General features: G+C 24.4%; 2 protein-coding genes across 2 annotated transcripts; one reads left to right on the forward strand and one right to left on the reverse strand.

Annotated features, from left to right (window-relative positions):
• Positions 1-7,540: 7,540 nt before the first annotated feature.
• Positions 7,541-9,290, reverse strand: LOC145829858 (retinoschisin-like). Its single transcript, XM_082937732.1, has 5 exons — positions 9,230-9,290; positions 8,880-8,910; positions 8,495-8,653; positions 8,151-8,314; positions 7,541-7,938 (listed from the first exon to the last, which is right to left on the reverse strand). Exons 1-5 carry the CDS (start codon positions 9,230-9,232, stop codon positions 7,801-7,803), a joined length of 495 nt encoding a protein of 164 aa, XP_082793858.1. The 5' UTR covers positions 9,233-9,290; the 3' UTR covers positions 7,541-7,800.
• A 5,166-nt stretch (positions 9,291-14,456) lies between these two features.
• On the forward strand, positions 14,457-20,598 carry LOC145828527 (ras-related C3 botulinum toxin substrate 2-like). The gene is made up of 4 exons (XM_082936283.1): positions 14,457-14,483; positions 14,885-15,075; positions 16,015-16,186; positions 20,407-20,598. The coding sequence occupies exons 1-4, from the start codon at positions 14,457-14,459 to the stop codon at positions 20,596-20,598; spliced, it is 582 nt and encodes a 193-aa protein (XP_082792409.1).
• Positions 20,599-22,464: the final 1,866 nt, after the last annotated feature.

Below are 22,464 nucleotides of genomic sequence, written 5' to 3' on the forward strand. Positions count from 1 at the left end.
TTGCGGTAAATAAGCTAAGTTGAAAATTCCCTAAAACAGTACAGGTTTAAGTATCATTCCACAAGCTATTGTAAACAAAAAATGAAAATAAAGCTAAGCAGAGCAGAGGTAACTCGAGTAGAAGCAACATAAGCAGAGGCGATTCGAGCAGAAGCAACTCGAGTAGAAGAAACTCGAGCAGAAGCAACTCGAGCAGAAGCAACTCAAGTAGGGGCAAATCGAGCACCGGCAACTCAATTTTTTTTTTCTGCACCACCTAGGAAAAATACCACGCGACGCCACTGCTTACTATTATCATGGCTAGTCCCTAATATTCATAGAGTTCAATTATTATGTAAAGTAAAAGCAATCAAACTAAAAACTAAAATAACTTTGTAAATCTATGTCCGTGTGATTTTTGAATGAGTTTTATTGATAATAACAATTATTCTGTAACAGTTGTGTGGACCACTTATTAAAAAAATTATTACTAGTTTTACAATATCATTTAACAAAAGTAAGATACATAGTTTTAAATTCTATTCATTTCATTATTTACTGTTTTTAAAACTGTTTGTAAGCTTGTTTAGGTTAGAAACAAGTTGTCTGCCATACTAAAAAACCAAGCTGATATTACAGACATGTTTTTGCACCTACATCAAAATCAATTTAACTGTTTATTACTTTTGTTTTAAATTTAATTTTATACATTGCTTTTTAGAGAACTTTTAAAGTCATATTTTAATTATAAATAAAGATGTTTTATTAATATTGTGGTTGGGAGTTGTGCGCGGGCTGGAACTGAGCGTGTCCTGCATTGTACTTATTTTTATTTATGTTTAATCATGAGATTTTTAGATGTAAACTGCACTGTATTTTTTATTACTGAATATTGTTAATATTTTTGATTTTTTTTTGTTTAACTTTATTTAATATGAAAAGCCTTAAAAACAATTTTTTTTTTATTAATAGGTAATTATAAATTAGTTTTCTTAAGTTGAATTTTTAAAATATAAATGTATACTTTGAACAAAATGTTATTTGCGTACAAAGTGCGAACTCAACGGGAAGTGCGAACTTTAAAATGTTAACTCAAAAGAAAGACTACAATAATTTTTAAAGTTTGGCTTATTTATAAATAAACTTAAGTGGTAATATTTTTGGTCAAACGTAGTTTGATTGAACTCTGTCAAAAACTTTGAGCTAAACTTGCAAGAACGACGAATTATTTTAAACTGTTGTGGCATTTTCATTAACTCTTTTTCAAGTAGAGTTGTTATTGAAACTATATTAAATCTGGTTATTTAAATAGTTTTCTATATTTTTGCCTTACTTCGTCGAAACTAGACGCTTGACGATTTGAGTTTGAGAGCTAAAGCATCTACAACCACCAAATTACGCCATAATCAAATTTGGCCACTATGAAATGAGCTTAAAATTCTTAAAATTTTTGTATATTTAGATAAATTTAAGTCTATAATTGTAATATCCTTACTTGAATCCAAAAAATTAATAGTACAATCTTTTTAAAGTAAGTATAAGAGTACTTGAAATATAATACTGAAATAATATAAACCAGGAATCGGCAAAATGCGGGTCGCGGGCCAACTGCGGCCCTCAAAGAGTAAATCTGTGGCCCGCAAGCATGTTTTTTATTTAAATGGAATGCGGCCCGCGAGCATGTAAATGTTGCCGCGCTAAACAAAACTATATTTTAAATTGACTTTTTGAAAAAAAAAACTTTAAGTTTATTAGTTTTGTTTTTAAAATCCTTAATATCTTTTAAAAACCATTTATTATCTTCACTGCTTAAGCTTAAATATGTGAAAAGAGACAGGTAGTAGTTTTAGCAGTTTTTATTTATAGTTTAGATTTTGCTTTTCCTTTCAAACAACAAAATATTGGTGTGTATAGAAAAGCTTACGTACTTGGATCAGATAGTTTCTTAGATTCAGTAAGTTGACAGTGCAATAACTAATTTTATTTGTTATAAAGGTCTTTATGTGTACAAACACTGTGAAAACATTATAGTGTTTTACTTTAGTGTCAATTCTTTATAATTTAGGTCTTTGCTTTGACAGGTGATAATAAAAATGTTTCTTTTAAAATTATTTTATCACTACATTGAAATTCGCAAAGAAACATTTAAAAGAAATCAAAAACTATTTGCTAAAACCAAATACTTCTTTTATTTGTAAATTATTTAGTCTAAATAGCAAAGTTTTTCAATCTAGTTTTTTTTACGTTTTTTAAACTTTTAAAATCACTGACTGGTTTGATGTAACTGATTGTAACTTTTTTGTTTCAAAAAGTTGCAACCAAGAAAACTTTATAATTTACTTAAGTATTCAAGGGTTTTAAAAGAAAAACTTGCGCTGTTTAAAATAAGGTTAATAATACAAATTCTGTTTATATTTTAGTTAACTTAACATAATAACTGAAACTTTAAACATGTGCTCTGCAATGTATTGAATATATAAAGATTATTTTCAACACCTTAAAATAAATAATAGCTAAATAAGTAGAAACTGATTAGATAAAAAGTGTACAAAATGATCCCCATATGTTTTTTGAGCTTATTTTTTTACAGATGTCAGTAAGAGTTTCTTGTAAATGACTGCGTGAAATGGCTGGAAGAAAGAGAAAAAAACAACACTTTATGAAACCGAACTAAAGGAGGAAATCGATATCAAATTTAAATAATTGTTTCATTACACAGTGTTTGTAGTTGATCTTTTATTGTTGTGTATCGAGTAATTTTTTTTCAAACACAAAACGTCTGATAGATTGCAATGATAGATATAAATACATCATTGTTAAAGAGTTAGGTGGTAATGAAAAGAATAAAATTGTTATTTATTTGAATGAATTTGTAAATAATGATAGAAATAGTATTAGGACATAAGTATTATATTAAATATTAAGTTTAGACTCTAAAATAAAAATATATTTAAATAGGCCGGGCTAGACCCCGTTTAGCTTTAAGTAGCTAAATGTGACTAAAACCGATTATTAATAAAATCTGACTAAAACTAAAACTGCGGCCCACGAAAAATTTTGAAACTTGAAATTTGGCCCTCGAGAACCAATTGCCTGCCGACCCCTGGTATAAACTAATATATAAATATTTTATTAAATATCATATGTACTAAACTTTATAAAAGTATTAAAAGTCTAAGATTAAAAGATATACTATATATTTTAGATATATAACAATTTCTTTCTATGTTTAAAACATTCTAATTGTTTAAAGTCTATACTGAATCAATATTGTTGTTTCTGTACGCTAATATTTGATCTAACATTAGTAAATCCTTGTTTTTTATTCTATGATTCAAAAGTGTATTGCTACTATTTTTATTGAAAAACAAAAAAGCGATCAAATTAGTTGGTCCTAGGACATCGTGTATGAAAAAAAATCTTTTCGTTATCGAGTTGTACACCTTTTAGATATGGTTTAACGATTTTTTCAGGGCAGTTCTAGTTTATTTTAATTTTTTCACCCCATTTTTTAGTAAATTGTTTTTAGAAATGTTTTATAACTAGTCCAAAGGTATTTTTTCACATTTTCATAAAACCTTAGCTCCCTTATTTATTTAAAGTTAGTGTTTAAAGAATACACGGTTTTAAAATTATTAAAGTAGAAAAATTGTTATATACGAAACGCCAAGTCGCTAAACTGTTAAGCTTGTACATTGTCTTTTAAATAATAGAACTTTTAAGTGTTTATAGGCTTTTAATACCTTGTTACCTTAACACTTTCGTAACTTTATTTTATTAAACATTAAGTTTATGAAAAAAAAAATTATTAGTTATCAAACTAATGACTTTATATGAAAATACTATAACCGTCATCATAAGTTTTTGGCTTAGCTTAAAAGTTTTGAAAATACTATCTACTCAAAGTTTTGTTTCAATTCGGTTTATACAGTTCTATTTTTTTATGTTTAACTTTAAAGAACTTTTAAATCAATAGCGATACCAATCTGATTACTTCAAAATTCACGTATTTCCATGTCATTGAGAGTTCTATACTATTATGCAAAACATATTTTTAATAATAATACTTAATTTTTTAAAATATTCATATATTCTGTTCTAATAAGTAATACTTACTTAACATATGTTTTTTACTGACTCTAGTTCCTAGTATATTGTTAATACTCGAATAAAAACTAAGTTTACAGGACTGTAAGTTACTAAGTACTGTAAAAGTAAATTTACTGGGAGTCTGTTTGTTTTTGATACAAAATGTTGGTAGTTTTATTTTATAACAAACATTTTCTATTTACTTAAGAAAGTTAACCTTTCAAAACAAACATGTATTTACTGAAATAAAAAAAAATATCTTAAGTAACTAAATTTTGTAAAAAGTTTAGAGAATGCTAAAAGTTTTAGATGATGTACAAAGTTTAAATCGAGTTTGCAAGTCCTCTTTTTAAATTACTTGACATACCGTTCAAAAAGTAGACTTTTGGTTGCTTACTCAACCCTAACCACAATATTCTGCTTGAATAAAACTTTTATCAATGAAAAAACAAAAAGACGTCTTAAAATGTATTAAAAAGATTTTGTTTTTAGTGACGATCCTTAAAAATAATCTTTTAAAACCATTTATTTAAACAAACTTTTTGCATTTATATACTTTTAAACATCTTAAAGTTCGACAGTTATCTTTATTGATAAACAACTTAAAGAGTTTGTGTATAATCTTAAATATAAATTTTATTAGTGCTTCATAAACTGTACATACCGTTTATTTTAAACTTAGCTACTTCAATCATAAAATAATATATATGTAATTTCTTAAAGATATTTATTTCATTTTTCCGCTGTAATCTTTTTTTAATATAAACATATTTTATTGTACTGTATTAAAACGCTTGTATTGGTATGTAATAGTAATATACTAGAAAATATATTAATTTGTTTTACATCAAGTTTTGATTGAACCAAAAAACGGGTAAAACAGTAAACTTTATTACGGCTTTGCTGAAGATAGCCGAAATATTGTAACTAGTTAGTCTTAGATACAACCGTATTTATTTAGAAGTACGTATTCATTTTTTATAATTAATTGTTTCGATAATGAAAGTATTTTCAATACAAAATTAAAAAACATCAACAAACTAAACATAAACTTCTATAAGCTATTCAACGTGTGTTTTATCAAAGTTGATGCGATTAATTCACAATCAAATAGATACTAGATAGGTCTATTATAAAAACTTTAAGCTAACAATAAAAAATAATATTTAGAACAATCAATATAGTTTTTTTTTTTTAATTGTAAGGAAAATAGCACGTTTTTATAAGCAATATTTTCTCCGGCCAGTTTTCAATTTAAAAACATGTTTAAAAATTTATAAAACTTAGAAAACTAGAACAGAATAACTTTATAAAACTCTTCCTACATTTAAACTATTAAATTGAGCTAGTTTTATAAAATCAATGAAGAAATTGCATTAAGTTATATTGCACAAATTTAAAGTTAAAAAACTAGAACTTTTACACTAAAAAAAATATTAAAATGAACTTAAGACAATTTCAACAGTTCCATTTTTTTAATTTTGTTGACAATCTAAATATTTTTTTCTTACTTTGTGTCACAATAAATATTTTAAAGCTACTAAGCTTACAGTTAGTTTAGAGTTTTTTAACTTAAAAATCAAAAACACTGCAGTTTACACTGAAAACCAAACTAGAATTCTCCTAAACCTTGATTTCTTAAGAATCAAAGTTTACGTGAAAACAATAACATTTATACAACATAATATACTTTTATAATGAAGTTTTTATTGTTGTTACAGAATTTTTTTTTTGCCTACCAAAACAAATACAATTTACTCTTCAAATAATTAAAGTCTGCAACAAGCCCTAGAACAACCACTTTGTTTTATATATGTTTATATATAAAAACCTGAAAAAAATTAGTTCTTGTTAAATTTAGTTAGAGAACTATTTTGTATAAACTACAACTTATTTTGTATAAAGCATATAATAATAATTAGTAAGTAGTACTACATACTTTATTTAAAAAATAAATTTATTTTTAACTATATAGGGTTTTTCGAACATTTTGATATTTTACATTACTTTTTCGTTACTTAGTGTTTGTTTAAATCACACATTACAACTTATGTAAACATTATAAAAATTAATTTTTAAAACTATTTATAAAATAAAAAAAATGAATAAACGTAAAAAGGTTTTTTATACTTGCATTAACCATTGAAAAATAAAACTGTACGCTTAACTTAGAAGCATATTATTATGGGTATAAGATTATATTTAACTTTAAACTATAAAAGTTTAAAAGACATAAATAAACAGTAAATAAACAAAAATATTAAAATAAAATCGATAAATTTCAAACATTTGAAAGCTATCTTTTTTTATCAACTTATATTTTTTACTTGTACTTTAATCACGTAAAAAAGCTTAGATAAACTATTCAATCTTGACCACGATGTTTTTATCTGAATAAAGCTAATTAAGTGTATTATAAATGTTAAACACAAATCTTAGATTTATTTAAATTATTGTTGATTATTTAAAGCCAGTAGCGCTAACACATTGTATTTATTGAACGACAAAAAAAAGCGCTAAAAAAGTTTTGCCTAAGGATCTGGTGTACGAATTAACCTTTCGGTTATCGAGCCATACACCATAAATACAATTTAAGTGTGTTGTCCTGAACAAAAACGTTTACTTATTCGTAAATTAGTACTAATAATAATATATGATTAGCAATTTTTTATCTTGCTGTTTATAGACCTGCTTTGTTCTTTTTATACTAGTTTTTTTTTTCTAATTGTTCATTTAGAATCAACTTATGATTTTATTTTAAAATTCCTACTTATTTTTAAATTTATTTTACTTGTGTTTAACTTTTCTAAACAACAGTTTTACTTGACGCTACTGAAGCTTTTTTAAATCTACAGATAGTGTTATAATTTAGATATTATACTAGTTTCATTGATTATAACTTATTTCTAATTATCATGTGACAAATTTAGCCGTTTTTGTTCTTTTATATTTTTTCATTTTATATATTAGTTGTCGTTATAAAAATTATTTTCTAAATGTTCACTTTCTAAAACTAACTCAATTTATATTTTATGTTTCAAGTAGCGTTTAGAGGTAAATATTTTATACATGCAGCTAAGATTTTGCTACATTCTTCTGTTATACTAAACGTAAAAAAAACTGAACAAAACTAAATTAGAGCAATACAGCACAATAAATAAACACTTCATTGTATATTTAATGCCAAATAAAAATTAATTTGTTGTAAAAAGCAAAGTTTTAATTTACTTTTTTTGTTAAATATAATAAAATTGTGTTATGTGTAATCTTAAAAACTTTCTTAAGTATGGATTACTTTGTATTTTAGTTTTTACTTTTTTATATATTGAGTTCATCTCTTTGTTATATTTAAATAAATTTTGGATGTAGAGTAGCTTATTAAAAACATATTATTTTTTTAATTAGCTGCAACATAAACTACAAGTTTTAAAATATATTGTTTTTTAATTACGTTTTATGTAAGTATTTTATAAGTTAGTAAGTTTATTAAACACGATAAAGAAATTGAAGCTCAAAAATATGGTCAAAGGACCTTATGTATAGAAAAACCTTTTGGTCATTGAGCTACTTATAAACTATTTAAAAACTTATAAATTTTATAGCAGACATTAGCCAATTTAGTTGTAAATCTTAGTGCTGTTATTTCTTTTACAAAACGATTAGTATGTAAAAATAATACAAATTACAAACTCTGTTTATCATTACAACATTTTACTAAGCTTTTTATTAAATTTAAAGCATTAGAAGGTCAAATCTTAAGCAAGGGTGTACATAAAAATCAGCCACAACAATTCTAAAAATACGAGCTTTTATAGGCTTAGGAAACCTTCTTGAATGAGCTGTACTTGGATCAGTTGCTCCATCGAAAACCTTAAAGTTAGATTTTGTATTATATATGTATATACTTAGTTTTACTAAGACACCTATGCAAAATTTTACTCCTACAAGCATGTATAACATATACTGATATTTTAAGTCTGTATTTATAAGTTTTAGAAAAATCATTATACATACTACTTTTCATTTTTTATTTATAGTTTTTTATTTTCTTTTTAAGATAAACTAATAATGCTGTAACCAACCATCGGTTTACCTCCAACTTCTACATATTTAAGAGAATTTTCACTATCACCATACTGAACCTTGAACTTGGTAACCCACTGCTGAATTTGACTCCTACCTTGAATCATAACACCAAAAATTTCCTTTGGCTTGTACAAGTCCACTTGGATCCATTGGTAGGCGTCTGTTTTTTTTATTCTAAATGTTAACTTTAACAAAAAAAACTCTACCGAAAAAGTCTAAAACAAAACAGATTTTATAATCATTAAAAATAATCCTTAAGTCATTTTTTATTCATTAATGTTTATTAAACTAACTAAAACACGATTAAAATTTTATCTTTATAGTTTGAAATATGGCTCACTTTTATCAGCTGCAGCAGCGGCCCAACCTCCAACACCAGTGTTACAGTCCAAACGACCGTGCTGAGAACCATGACTTTCCAAGTTTGAAAAACTTCCGCTAGATGAAATTTGGCTGTCCTTAATGTAAAAACTTTTTAATCCAGCCAATGCAAGATTGTCTATGAAGTTATTAAAAAAGTATTAATCTCTTTTAACCATATTAAAAGCATAAATTAAGTATTAAATTTTAACAATAAGTTCTTTATCTGAAAACACGTTTAATAACTTTCAGAATAACTTATCATAGCAATCGTACAAACTAGCTACTATATATAACTTCTTGTTAATTTTTTATAGAACTAAGTTACCATATTACGAAAAATTTTAAAATCAAATAATACTTACTAATACGCATAAGCGACTTGATTTCTTCGACCTATAAAAAATATAATTGGTGAAAATTAAAAAAAAAAAGTAATAGTTTTATATCACTAAATAAAACAATATTTTTCAATTTATAGTATCGTTAACAAAAAATTGTATAAAAAACCTTTTGTTAGTTTAAATATAACAGTTACAGTTTTTTCACTCTTTAAATATTTTTACTAATTGATTATAAGATTAAAATGTATAAAAGTATTAAAAAATGGTTGTAATACTTGTCTAACTAGTATCAACTTTTTTATTTAACCACGGTTTTTTTCTTTACTCTATAAATTTTCATTTGTAGTTACAAATTACCTAAAGCAACTCACCATATTGTTTGTTTACTTGACAACCAGTTGTACAAAAACAAAATAGTTATGCAAAAGCTCTAAAAATTAAAAAAATAATTTAACTTTTTTTTAATCTTTATTTTCTATTGAATCTTACTTAAAAGCTATAGTAACTTATAATGATAAATGTTTAGCAATTAGAAATAAAATTAGAGTACTGATACAATTCTTTTTTAAGATAAAGTATACAGTTAGTTATTAAATTTTCATAGATATTAGCTACAACTACGCACAATAAGTATGAAGTGACTAGAATTTTATAACTTTAAGTTTAGTAGTGCTGAAAGCCTTATACGACGTAAACTGTTTAAATCGAATTTCCAGATATCCCTTTTAAATATTTTTTGCATCTCGTGCAAGAAGAAGGTTATTGATCGCTCACTCAACCTTATCCACAAAGTTCTGCTTGAATAAAGCTACTTGAAATTTTAGTAGGCATTAAAAGGATATCGTTAAATATTTTTGAAGGATTTTAATTATTTTTAGCTGTTTTGAAGCTCAACTTTTGATAGTCATACACTCGTGCAAATTAAGTTGCACATGAAAAATTATAATATTAGTTCTATACTGGTTTCATTACTGATATACTGAAAAATTAATTTTTAGGTAATCAAATAAATTAACGCACTTAAATCGTTAACAATTCAAAGTGTAAGATTTTTTGTTTAAGTGTAAACTTATAGTTTAAGTTCTTTTGATCAGTTAGCTAGTTGCAATACTTTGGCTATATAGTGGTTATAATATTTAATAAAACTGAGATATAAACGATATAGTTGCATCAATCTTTTCGACTGTACCAAAAACTAAAACTTCAGTACTGCTTTTTTGATGGTAGTCAAATTATTGCAAGTAGTTAGATTAGAGTATTTAAATCAATCTATATAAAATATTATAAATCTTTATTTGGCAATTTGAATTTTTTTAAATATTTTATTGTTTCAAATTACACAAATATTATAGTAGTACTAAGTTTAGATAACGCTGTTCAACGAATTAAACACAGTCTTCTACTTGCTTATATACTTGTATTTTATTAAGTTTAAAAATAATGCAATTGATTTTAATACACTAAGCTAAAGAAAAAAAAACAATAATGAAAATAAAGTTTTGAAATTAAAAGTAGTTTCTTTCTTAATCTTGGTTTACCATCTATACTTTAAACGTTTAAACAAAACGTTTTTAGAATTATTAACCTTAAGACTAAATTGAATTTTTTTGTTTCAAGTCTCATAGAAAAATCATATAATCTAAACTGCAAATACTTAAAGCTATTGATAAAAATAACTAAACTAAAATATAAAGCAAGTTTTAAAAGTATTTTAAAGTATATAGACAGCGACACTTTTTTTATGCATAATTTTTTTTTTTGAAAACTGTTGTTTTAACAATGTTTAAAATTCTAAATTAAAAAAAAAAACAATAAGTTTTAAAAGACCCACTTTCTTATACATCAATCAAAAAGTACAAATCTGATAAAATACTAGTTCTTCTTTAAAATCATTTAGAAAAAGTTAACGTGTATTAACTGTCACTAGCTGTGAAAATGATTAAAAAAACATTTAATTACGGAGCTTATTAAGTAGTATAACTTACTTAGATTAGAAAATGAAGTGTTTATGTTTCAATATTTTAAAGTAAAAATGAAATTGCTTAAAATTTCTAAGTTGTTTCTTTAAGCTGTTTTAAACTAAAAACATTTTTAGGATTCAAAATATGTATAGTCTAAACAATGTTAAACTTTTTGAAACAACTTTTTTTTATTTAAAAATAGACAAACTTAAGATAAATAAACTTGAATAAACTTGTCCTGGACAAGACGTTAAAAAGTATCCAAGTGGTGTGTGACTCGATAACCGAAAGGTTTTTTCGTTCACCAGGTCCTAAGACCAAATATTTTGAGAATCTTTTTTTTTCTCGTTTAATAAACTATAATATAATTTAAAAAACTTGCATATTTTTGTTTAAATCAAAAAAACAGCGATTTAACTTTTAGTTTAGATGAATATTATAATGTGCATTGTATATATTTTTTTTTTTAATAACTGTGGTTTTTCAAACAGTTACTGATAAATTTTGAAATAATATTAAACATTCAATCTTAATTTTCTCAAATTTTGAATATATTTTAAATTAATTTGTAATAGTTTTAGTTTTATAAAGTAAAATAGCTTCAATCTATTATTCAACCCTAACCACATTTTTTACCTGAATAAAAATAATCAAGTTTATAAAAAACACTAAGGAAATATCTTAAACTGTATAAGTTTAATTCTTGTTATTTATAATCATTCAAGCCATTAATATTCATTTATTCGTGCAAATTAAATTGCAGAAATATAAAAGAATTTTACAAGTTTAATCTTACACCCCAAAATTTGTATAATTTGTATAGTCTGACTTAATACCTTAAATTTTTTTGACATGTTTTTATTCTTTTCATTCTGATATTTTTCAACTTAGCATTAATTTTTTTTATCGTTTTAAGTTCTAAAGTAGATTTTATTTTAGTAAACTTGTTTACTACTGTTTTTACTTGACTCAACTACAACTTTTGTTAAATTATACAACAACTTTTATAATTCAATTATAAACTATAATTTTTAAGTTGTTTCTATAAGCTGTTTTAAACTAAAAAATTAATAGTTTCACTAGTTCTAATTATCACAGTACAGACTTAACCATACTTGTTTTTTTTAACATCTTAGTTTTAGTAATTAAACTAATTTGAAGAGCTTTTTTTTTAAACAAATATACAAAGTAGTTTTTTTTATAAAATAATAATTTAAAAATCGTAACTCATGCATACTTTTATTGCTTGTTTTTTCGTTTATAATAATTTTTTTATTTTCTTAAAATCAACAGAATAAAGTTCCATGAAACAACAAATTATGATTGTAAAATTTTATATTTCAAAATAACGCTTTTTATGTTCAATTGTAAATTATAAAAGCTAGTTGAGGTCATATAAAAGCTTTAGTATAATTTTTTAATTTTTTATAATTTCATTGACGTAAAGGTTATAACTTTGTTTTTTTTTTCTCTTTTTTATACTGTTTCTTCTAACTCAACAACTTTTATTTCAAAAAAAGAACTGATGAACAACAAGTAAAATGACAAGTATACCCTTAACATGTGCAAAAAGTAAAAACGGTTACTTTTTATCACTTTGATTTCAATGTTCAAGCTTCTGCTTGGTTTTATAAAATATTTGTAAATATTTAAATAGATGATATAAAAAAAAAGTAAACATAAACAACAGTTAATAAAATTGAACCTAAATCACATAATATTTGTTTAGTAACTACCGTTTATTTAAAATTTAAGCTTCAGGAACTAACAAAATACTAGAAATACTTAGATCAATATGCGATTACTTACATTTAATTAGTTTACTGAACACAAAAAAAGACGATTATAAACATAGTCAAAGAAATCTGTGTATAGAAATACTTTTTGGGTGTTTAGCTACCCACTACTTATTTATATAAACATTTTGAGCTATAGAACAAAGTATTTTAACAATGAAATTTAAGTTTTTCATTAAAATTACATACATCTTTAAAAAAAGAGTACAAATCTAAGAAAAACTTGGTAATAACTTTTAATAATTAACAACACCATTTAAACTTTAGATTGAAATCTGCTTCAAAAACGATAACTTTTAAACAATTAATATAAATTAAAAATCAGCTAGTTCAACATATAATTTTTAAAACTATTGTTAATTTTCAAGTTTTTTTACTTTTTTCTATTGCTATAAAAGTTGTATTTTAAAGTTGAACTATTATATAACTATTAAAAATATTTTGCATTAAGTTTAAATTTTATAAACAGTATAATTTTAACTAAAGTTACGACCGTTTAACTCAAAATTACTAGTTGTATTCTTTTCACAAGTGAAAACGCTTTATTTAGTAATGGTGTAATTTAATAATATAATATAGTATAATGATATACTAATATAGTAAAAAATCGACCTAATTATGTTATTTTGAATGGGAGTTTTGAAAAACAACATTCAACCCATTTAAACTATAACTTATTGAAAAATTACCATTTTAAAATTTAGAAATGAAGTTTGTAAAAAAAACGAACTGTACATTATCTTTCCAAGAACTCTCTTTTGTAATCTACTAGAACATGCTAGACTAGCACTTATAGATATTAAAAACTTACTTTAGCTTCAAACAAATAAATATAAAACAAAAAATCTACAACTATTTCCTGAGATATTTAATCATAACAACAACTGCTAAGTTTATAATTTGAAATGATAAAAGCGACGATTAGGAATTATACAAACAAAAAATAAATACAAATAAGGTTTTTAAAGGGTTTGGAACGAGCTAGTATGTAAATGTAACACCTGAATATTTTTTAATCAAATTTCACGAAATATATTGTAAATGTGATTATACACAACAGGAAATACGTTGCTTTATTTTTATTTTCGTAATAAAATCATTACTTTTATGAAGCTTTATCATTACTTTTTTTTTGTACAGACTTTTAGTTATTTTTTTTGAAATCAGTTAAGTATATTTTATAAATTATCTAGCTATATTTATTTTCATATTTAGTATTTTATACATATAAAGGTTTAATAAATTAAAACATTTTTACCTGTTAATTTCAATAATTTAGCTTTGATTGTTTAACTGCTTTAATCAAAGCAATTACTGTACAATATAAATATTCTAATAGATACTTCGTTTGCTTAAAAAAATAAATGTATTGCTTTTATGTTGCTTTAAGTATTTTTGGTTTTTCAGAGTTCAATTAAACTTATACTTGTTTAAGAAACTTTTTTTTTTTACTGGTTTATACCTAAAAACCGCACTAAATTTTGTTTAATATTTTGTTTTAAAAATGCAGAGAAAAACTTAATATAACATTTTATTCATAAAACAACTTTTTTAATTTATTCTTCCACTCTTAGAACTTTGTTTTAAACTTTCTACATGGTGTACATAATAAAGGCGTGTTTAAGGGACAATTTAATATACTAAAGTAGTTATAAAAAAAAGTAATGATTTCTAATAAAGTAAAATAAATATAATTTATAATACAAATAGTAGTAAATTCTATACAAACTTCTACGTAAACTTAGGAAAAAATTAATTAAACTTGTTTTCGTTTAATAATTTATACTATAACAAAAAAACTGACAAGTATTTTATATAATTCATTGAAGCACAAGACAAGTATGTCAACTATAAGTAAAACGATACAGGTAAGTAACTAAATTTTATAAAAAGTAAATTATTTACTAATAAAGGAACAATTTATAATGCACAATCAAACTTTTTTTTTTATTTAGTAATTTTCTATAGTTTTACAGATTATAAAACTATCAAAAAATATATTTTTAAAAGTTTCTTGTTTTTTATAAGTGTAATTAAATTATTACCTCTTTGTTTCTGTTTATTTTTTTGAGTATTTTACAACCTATTATTTTAATATAAATATCTTTTTTAACACAACGTAGTTACTATACTATGAAATGTTTATTGACACTTCACTTAATAAAAAAGTTACGACATTCCTGAGTTTTTAACAGCAACAATAGTTTAAACACCTAACGTTTTAAATGTTCAACGTTTTTTTAGTTTTAAATTAAAATAATATATCTAGGAAATTAAATGCGTAGTAGTCGGTGATGATGGTGTTGGTAAGACTTGCCTTTTGATCAGCTTCTTAACTAACACGTTTCCGGGAGAATACGTTCCGAGTGTATTTGATAGCTATTCCACAAATGTTGTTGTCGATGAATTACCTGCAACTTTATCTTTGTGGGACACAATTGGTGATGAGGATTATGATCGGTTAACTTAATTTTTTTCTGTAAACAATCTCACGTACTCTTGTTTCAAAAATTTTGTGTGAAGCTTTAAAGATTTTAACGTATCTTTATTGTAGCAATTTTTGACTTTATTGTACGGTTTCTTAATTTAAGTCATACTTTTATTGTTACTCAAAAAATATTTCGATTAAAATGTTACAAAGAAAATTTTTGTTAACTATTTAAATTATAATTAAAATATTCTCTAACTATACGGACCAATTATAGAAACAAAAAAGAAAACTTGTTTGTTTTAATGAAACTAAAGCATCGGTTACAGTTTTAAATAAAAACTATTTTTTCCATAATCTCTTAAAAATATAAAGAAATAAAACTGAAACTTATTTAAGAATTTACAAATATAAACTTCCTTAGTTAGCTGATAAACTACCAATAAAAAAAATATTTTAATTATTTTAAAGATCGATTTTTTTACTAAAAATTTTTACTGATACTTTTATATTTAATTTTCTACCTCAAAAATAGCTAAAATCTACTAGTTACTTGCAGCGGCATCTCTAAATGGTCAAAATAAATAACCTATATACTTTTTTGTTGATAGAAATTATCAATTTACCCAAAATTAACTTCTTATGGCACTCTGGTTGCTTTAATTACTAGCGACTAACATTCTTCTTCAATTTTCATAAATAAGAATTATTTGAAGATAAATATGAAAATGTTGTTTTATTGAAAAAATCCTAGAAAAATTCTAAAATAGTTATCTTAGCTTTTTACTTAAATGTCATTTAAAAGGTTATAAAACAATAAAACTATTTGAAATTGCTTAAGAAGTATAAAAACATGTATTTTTAGGTAACTTACTTATATTAATTGCTAATATTTTTTAGAACATAATTATTATCATTATAAACGGCATCATTATTGTAACTATATTTTAAGTAAACTTTGAAAAATTCAGTTTACGTCCACTGTCATATCCTGTTACTGATGTTTTCATCATCTGTTTTTCAGTTGTTTCATCAGATTCGTTCGACAACGTTCGTGCAAAATGGTTCCCTGAAATCAGGCGTCATTGCTCAGATACTCCAATCATTTTAGTTGGCTGCAAAGTCGACCTTAGAACCGATGAAGTAAGTTTTTTTGAGCAATGCTAATTAAAAAATAACAAACTGTGTTTTTTATATTATATAAGTTGATACAACTTTATTTTTAAAAATCAGTTTTTGATTATTACTTTTATAACTAAAAAGTTTACTTTACTTATGCTTTAATTTTACAAGTAGGGTACAATATTTAAGACCAAATAATTGCAGATTATTCTTTATACAGAAATTTACTAAACAGTATTTCTTCTTTTTAGTTCTGTTACTTAAAGTTTAAAATTAAAATATTTTTATATGTATATAATTATTTCTGATTAAATTCAGCAAAATTCAAAACTGTTATTGAAAATCACACTTGTTTATAGGTACTCTTATTTTTGTCTATTTTCTATTTAATGCATGAGACAGAAACAATTAAAATGATCTAAACAATCAAATGATTTTACTAATAAGAAATGAAATCCAAAACATCTTTAGACAGAAAAAAATAATAAATTAAAGTATCATACTTACTTGAGAAACTTACTTATTCGTAAGCTTTTATTCTCTTTATTACGCAACATCGTAGTATTTCTATTAGCATTAATGCTCAGCTTATCAACTCTCTAGAAACAAAACGATTATTTTAAAATAACTTAAAATAACGTTTTGGATTTCATAAATCTTTGATAACAGTAACTTTGATAACCTGTCTAAAATAAATAATTGCACTTTGATCAAAATTTTAGTTTAAAATTTTTAATGCAGGACACAAATAAAACAATTTTTTTAGAACTTTTAAGAAGTGTTTAATATGTAACTTAGAACTAAGAACTCACTTTGATTTAACTAATACCTTTTTTTGGTCAAATTTAAAGTTATAAAACACAATACAGCTAAACACAATAGAGTTATATTTCAAAATTTTTTTTTTTAATTTCCTTTAATACACAAGCAAAACTAAAATATTCTATTTTGATACGACTTTGTGTTGTTTCTAACTAAAAAGTTTTACAAAGTTCTTTAATTATCTTAAATTGTTGGTTCTAAAACTTGATCATTACACAAAGAACATGCTAAAAATTCATAAAAACTTTAAAACTCATTTAAAATTTGTAAAGCTAAATGAAAAGTGTGATGATTCTACAGCTTCGTGCCTATGGAAGTTAGGATGTATTTAATATTTAGTATCATATGCTTCATTAAAGAGTTTTTAATAATAAAAAAATTATATACACCTTCGAAATGCAAGTTACAGTAGCTTAGATAAAACTTACGGTGATAGATAGTGATCTACCGGATCCAAGCTCTAGTTCCATTTTTTCAAAAATATCCGGATCCGGCCGGATCCTAAATTCTAAAAAAATATCCGGATCCAGTTGTTGGAAAGACTTAGTTTTTAGCGATCAGCTTTTTTCAGGTTTATAAACTTATATTATTGTGTTTTGAACAATTAATTTATATAAAATTAGTCAACCAAAACAGACTAATTAAAGTTTAGTTAATTCAATCATTAGTTGTAAACATACAGGTACATACATCCATTAAAGTAAAAATAGTGGATTATTAGTTTAAAGTTTCTTGCAGATTAGATTCTTCTACCGACTCTATAATTTAGTTCTATTTATAAACTTAAAATATTTTCTTTTTTTTATATATAACATATATTTAAATTTCAATGTATTTCAATTTGTTAAAAGTCTTTACAATTTTGATTTAACTATTTTATTATCATTTAAATATAATTAATAATTTAAAAACTCTACAAATACAGCTCATTTAATATTTGGTTAGTATAACTTTAAGAGACAGAAATTGTTTAATATTTTTTTGGGGTACTGATATGAATCGCATTCACGTTTTTCTGCGCGACAATGCATTTAACATGAAAGCTGGTGTTGTTAGAATTCAATTCAGCACCCTGTTTCATTCACACGTTTCAACTGATAGTTAAAGATTCACTGTCTTCAGAAAATAATTTTAGTGTGTTAATAGCCAAGGCCCGCCAAACTGTTGGCCACTTTAATCATTCTTTTACAGCGTGCGAGAAACTAAAAAATATTACAGCGTGCGGTTACTTTAGGTTCATCAATTTCAATGCAAAAAGCCTTGCTACTTTTGCAAGATGTTAAAACAAGGTGGAACTCAACCTACCTTATGCTGAAAAAACTAGAAAAAATAAAAACATGTGGCCAGAACTACGTGTCTAGCAACAAGTTTAAACCCGAAAATGTTCTTACAGCTGATGAATGGAAACTTATTAGCCTCCTTAATGAACTGCTCGAACCTTTTTACATAGTAACGCAGCAGTGTAGTAAAAACAACGCATTGCTATCAAATGCAATCTCGCATGCAGCAGTAATAAAAAAAAAATTTAATCCTAAAGCTAATAGTCCACCAGATCAAAGTAGTTCTACAGCCTTAGCAACTTTGGCAAAAAAAAAATAAGAGGTATTCGAAAGATGTTTTATACTATTAATAACAGCACACGAATAAACCTTCATGATAACGATTTTTTTTACTCACAGCAGCTGTTGATCCACATTATCGACTTGACTTTTTCCCTGCTAATTTCAAAGAGAAGGTTGTAAGGCTACTGAAATAAAAAGTAAAAAATTATAGTTGTCCTGATACTGGTCAAAGTCGTCAATTTCCTATACTACTGCCTAATAGATCTAAAGCTCAATTACCTAAAAATGATGTTCCCAAAAACTTTTTGTCGTGATATTCTACATTTAAATCGGAAACAAGTGCAAACACTCACAAAAGTGACCATCAAGATTCAGATGATCAAGAGATTGAGACAGAATTTAAGTTTTTTTTTTGGCTGAAGAAAATGTAACTGCTGAAGAAGTCCAAGAAGCTGAAGTCTTGTCTTGGTGGAACTCAAAAAAGAAAAAATACACACATCTTGCCAAGTTTGCAAAAAAGTATCTTTCGGCACCACCATCTTCTATTTATACTGAAAGGTTTTTTTCAGAACTGGTGACTTGTATGAACAAAAGCAAAATCGATTGCTTCCAAAAATCGGAGAAAAAATTTTATTTCTTCATCAAAACTTTTTAAAATAAGAATAGGCTTCTTTGTAGCTTAATGGCGTTGATAATTATTTATTAACTAAGTTACTTACTTTTATATATGTAAACAGTTGCTAAACAACTTATTGTTCATCTAATAGTTCGAACTTTTGTAAATAAAAGTATAATGTAAAGCTTATCGTGAAAAAAATAAATAAAGTTAGTTGTTTTCTACAGCATTGTAACACTTGATTTATTTTTGTTATACGTCTTTCAAGGTACATAATTTAAGTTTAGTAGTATAATTAGCTTAAAATTTTGCATTTAAACTGAGATTTTGTATAGATAGATTTTTTTTCAAACGGTTTTTTTCTTAGTGTTCAAATAAAATGTTAAGTTAGTTAAATGGTGCTTTTTTTTTAACTTTGTAAAAAATAATTTTTATTAACTAATGTTATTATAGTAATTGACTTTACTAATTTGTTCTCTATTGAAACTAGATAAAATTTAAATCATTTAGTATCCGGATCCGGCCTGATCTTTAATTAAAAGATAGATCCGGATCCGACCAAATCCTAGTTTAAAAATAAGATCTTAAATAGTGGATTTTGTAAATCACTAGTGATAGAGTGTATTGCAGTTCGCTTTAATGTGCTTTAAATTGTACTAAAAATTAGTTCTTTTTTATAATTACTGTAGCCGTTGACAAAGCTCTTTACATTTGGAAAAGTTAATTTGTTTAAGGAATCTTTAAAGTACAATATAATTTGTCAGCTGCGAATTGAATTCTAGGCGCTTCTGATTTGCTAATAATTTGCTTTTGCTTATTTCAAGTACTAGTAAATAAAACCTTTTTAAATTGTTTTCTTGTAGTTTTTGATAAGGAAGGTTAAGGGTAAGGGTTTAGATATAAAAGTTTTCGGTAAAATGGTTAGGAATAGTGTTTTAGATGTAATTAGATTAGTGTATTTTTTTATTATTTTTTTACCTCATATGCATAATACTATGACAAAAAAAATAAAAACCTTACTACTACAGTCGACCAAAAATATTTTATTCAAAAATTAACTTAGATTTTCATGAATTTATTATTAAGAGAAGAATAATTTAACATACATTTTTGAAGTTAAATTGCACTAGATGAGTAACTTTATAAACGTACACAATATACAGATGAAGAAAAATAAATGTTTATAATAAATATCGAGCCTACTTTATATGTCCTTTAATTATTATTAATTTTTAATTTAGGAAACAGTTAAAAAATTAGACGAAAATAAAAAATCATTCGTAACAAAAAGACAAGGAGAAGAAATGCGGAGGGATTTAAACGCAAACAAGTATATTGAGTGTTCAGCATTGACAAGAGAAGCTCTTAATTCCGTTTTTGACGAGGTGATCAGAACTGTTTTGGTTGCTAAAAATAACGAAACAACAAACTAAAAAACTCTAACAGATTATCAATTGAATTTTTCTGACGACTAAATGAAAAGCACTCTTTAAATGTTTTTTTTATCAGATTTTTTTATCAAAAATAAAATCTTGAAATATGTTAATTTTTTTTTTTTTACAAGTATTACTTTATTTTTACTGTAATACTAATAGTCATGTAAAAATATTCTATTATTTTTTATATAGAACTTCTACCTGCGTATGAAACAAATTTATTATCCTAGTAAATAAACTCTATACTACTTTTAGATAATATGTAAATAGACTTTAAGATTTTCCTTTAAATAGTTTTTTATTTATATATTCTAAAATTTGTTGTATGTCTTAAATGTTTATAATATTTTTTCAACTTGATAACCTTTATGACAAGATGATACTACAATCCATGCGAATAAAAACAAATTACCTGTTTTTTTTTAATTTTTTAATTTTTAACTTTCTGTTTCCATAAATAATTAGTTTTAAGGAAGCATTTTACATTAGCAAAAATGTTTCTTATATAATGGTATTTCAATTTGCTTAAAAACTAAAATATGCGATGTAAAGGAATTGTTTTACTATTTTTATTTTCAAAAATTATAGTCAATCATTCATTTTTTAAAATTAAGTTATAAAAGAAAGTTTAGTTAAACTCGAGTCTGCCAAACGCCCCTTTGACGGAATTTTAAAAAGTAATCGTTACTAGTAAAAATTACTAGTTAATTACCCAATTATGTTTTCGCCGTCTTACTAACTACTGCCCAATTTAGGTAACTTGTTTTCAACACTAGCATTTGAAAGCTAACAAAATTGTTGTGAGAGATTATTAATAACTCTAGATATTTTTTTTTACAAAGTCGACATAAATAAACCTTATTTAAAACTTTCGGTTCTAAAACTTTATGACACTTTTTTTGTCAAAACTAGACGTATACTAGTTTGAGTGTATAATGTCGTAACTTTAAAAAAACGCTTTACAATTAAAAACAAGCGACTTACTGGTAGTAGCTAAAGTAATTTGCTAAATTTAAATTAAATTTAAAGAGCTAAACAATAGAAAACTAATCAAATTAATTTAGGTTTATCGAGACTCAACTTTTAGTGAGCCTAGTTTTATGTTTTAATTAAATCTAAGCATTATTTTTTGAATATTATAACAGCAAAATATAGCAAAAAAAAAACACTAAAAATAGTAAAAAAATCGATATTACTTAATTAAAGTACAATTATCTAATTGGTCTGTCTAATTTTGGAAAATTTTTTGGTTAAAAACTATGTAGTGGGATCGCAACTAGATATGAATAAAAATACATTAAAAATTGTCGGTTAAAAAGCTAAAGTTAAAAACTTTATGGTTTGACGAAAATTAAAAAACCTTAACATGATAATGTTTGGTCTATTTTTACATAAATTTGGAAAAAACTTAAAAGCATTTTTAGTAACTAAAGCAAAACTTTTTTTTATTCATTAACAAAATTATGTTTTTTTGTACTTTTTCGGCCCCTAACCTAGTGTACCTTCGAAGACTATATAAAAATATGCACAGATGAATTGTTAGGTATAAAAATTTTTTTTTGTTATGTAATAATAATTATACCAAAAGAAAATAATTAACTCGTATGGGTTTTATATATTTAAAAGCTTTGTAGTTTTTTATACAAATTAATTGTGGAAAATACTCTACAAATTTTCTTATTTTAATTGATAATAATTTTATTTTTTCGAAAAACCCTTAAGGTTAACACATCATTAGAAAGCTTTTACTTTGAATGTAATAAGTTATATGTAAAAATATTTATATATAGGTCGGAAAATACTATATATATAATTTTGGGCTATGAGAATTTTTGTTTGATATTTACAACACTTGACTTTTAT

Source organism: Thalia democratica, chromosome 2, assembly GCF_965202585.1.
Source record: "Thalia democratica chromosome 2, ktThaDemo2.hap1.1, whole genome shotgun sequence".
Classification (NCBI taxonomy): domain Eukaryota; kingdom Metazoa; phylum Chordata; class Thaliacea; order Salpida; family Salpidae; genus Thalia; species Thalia democratica.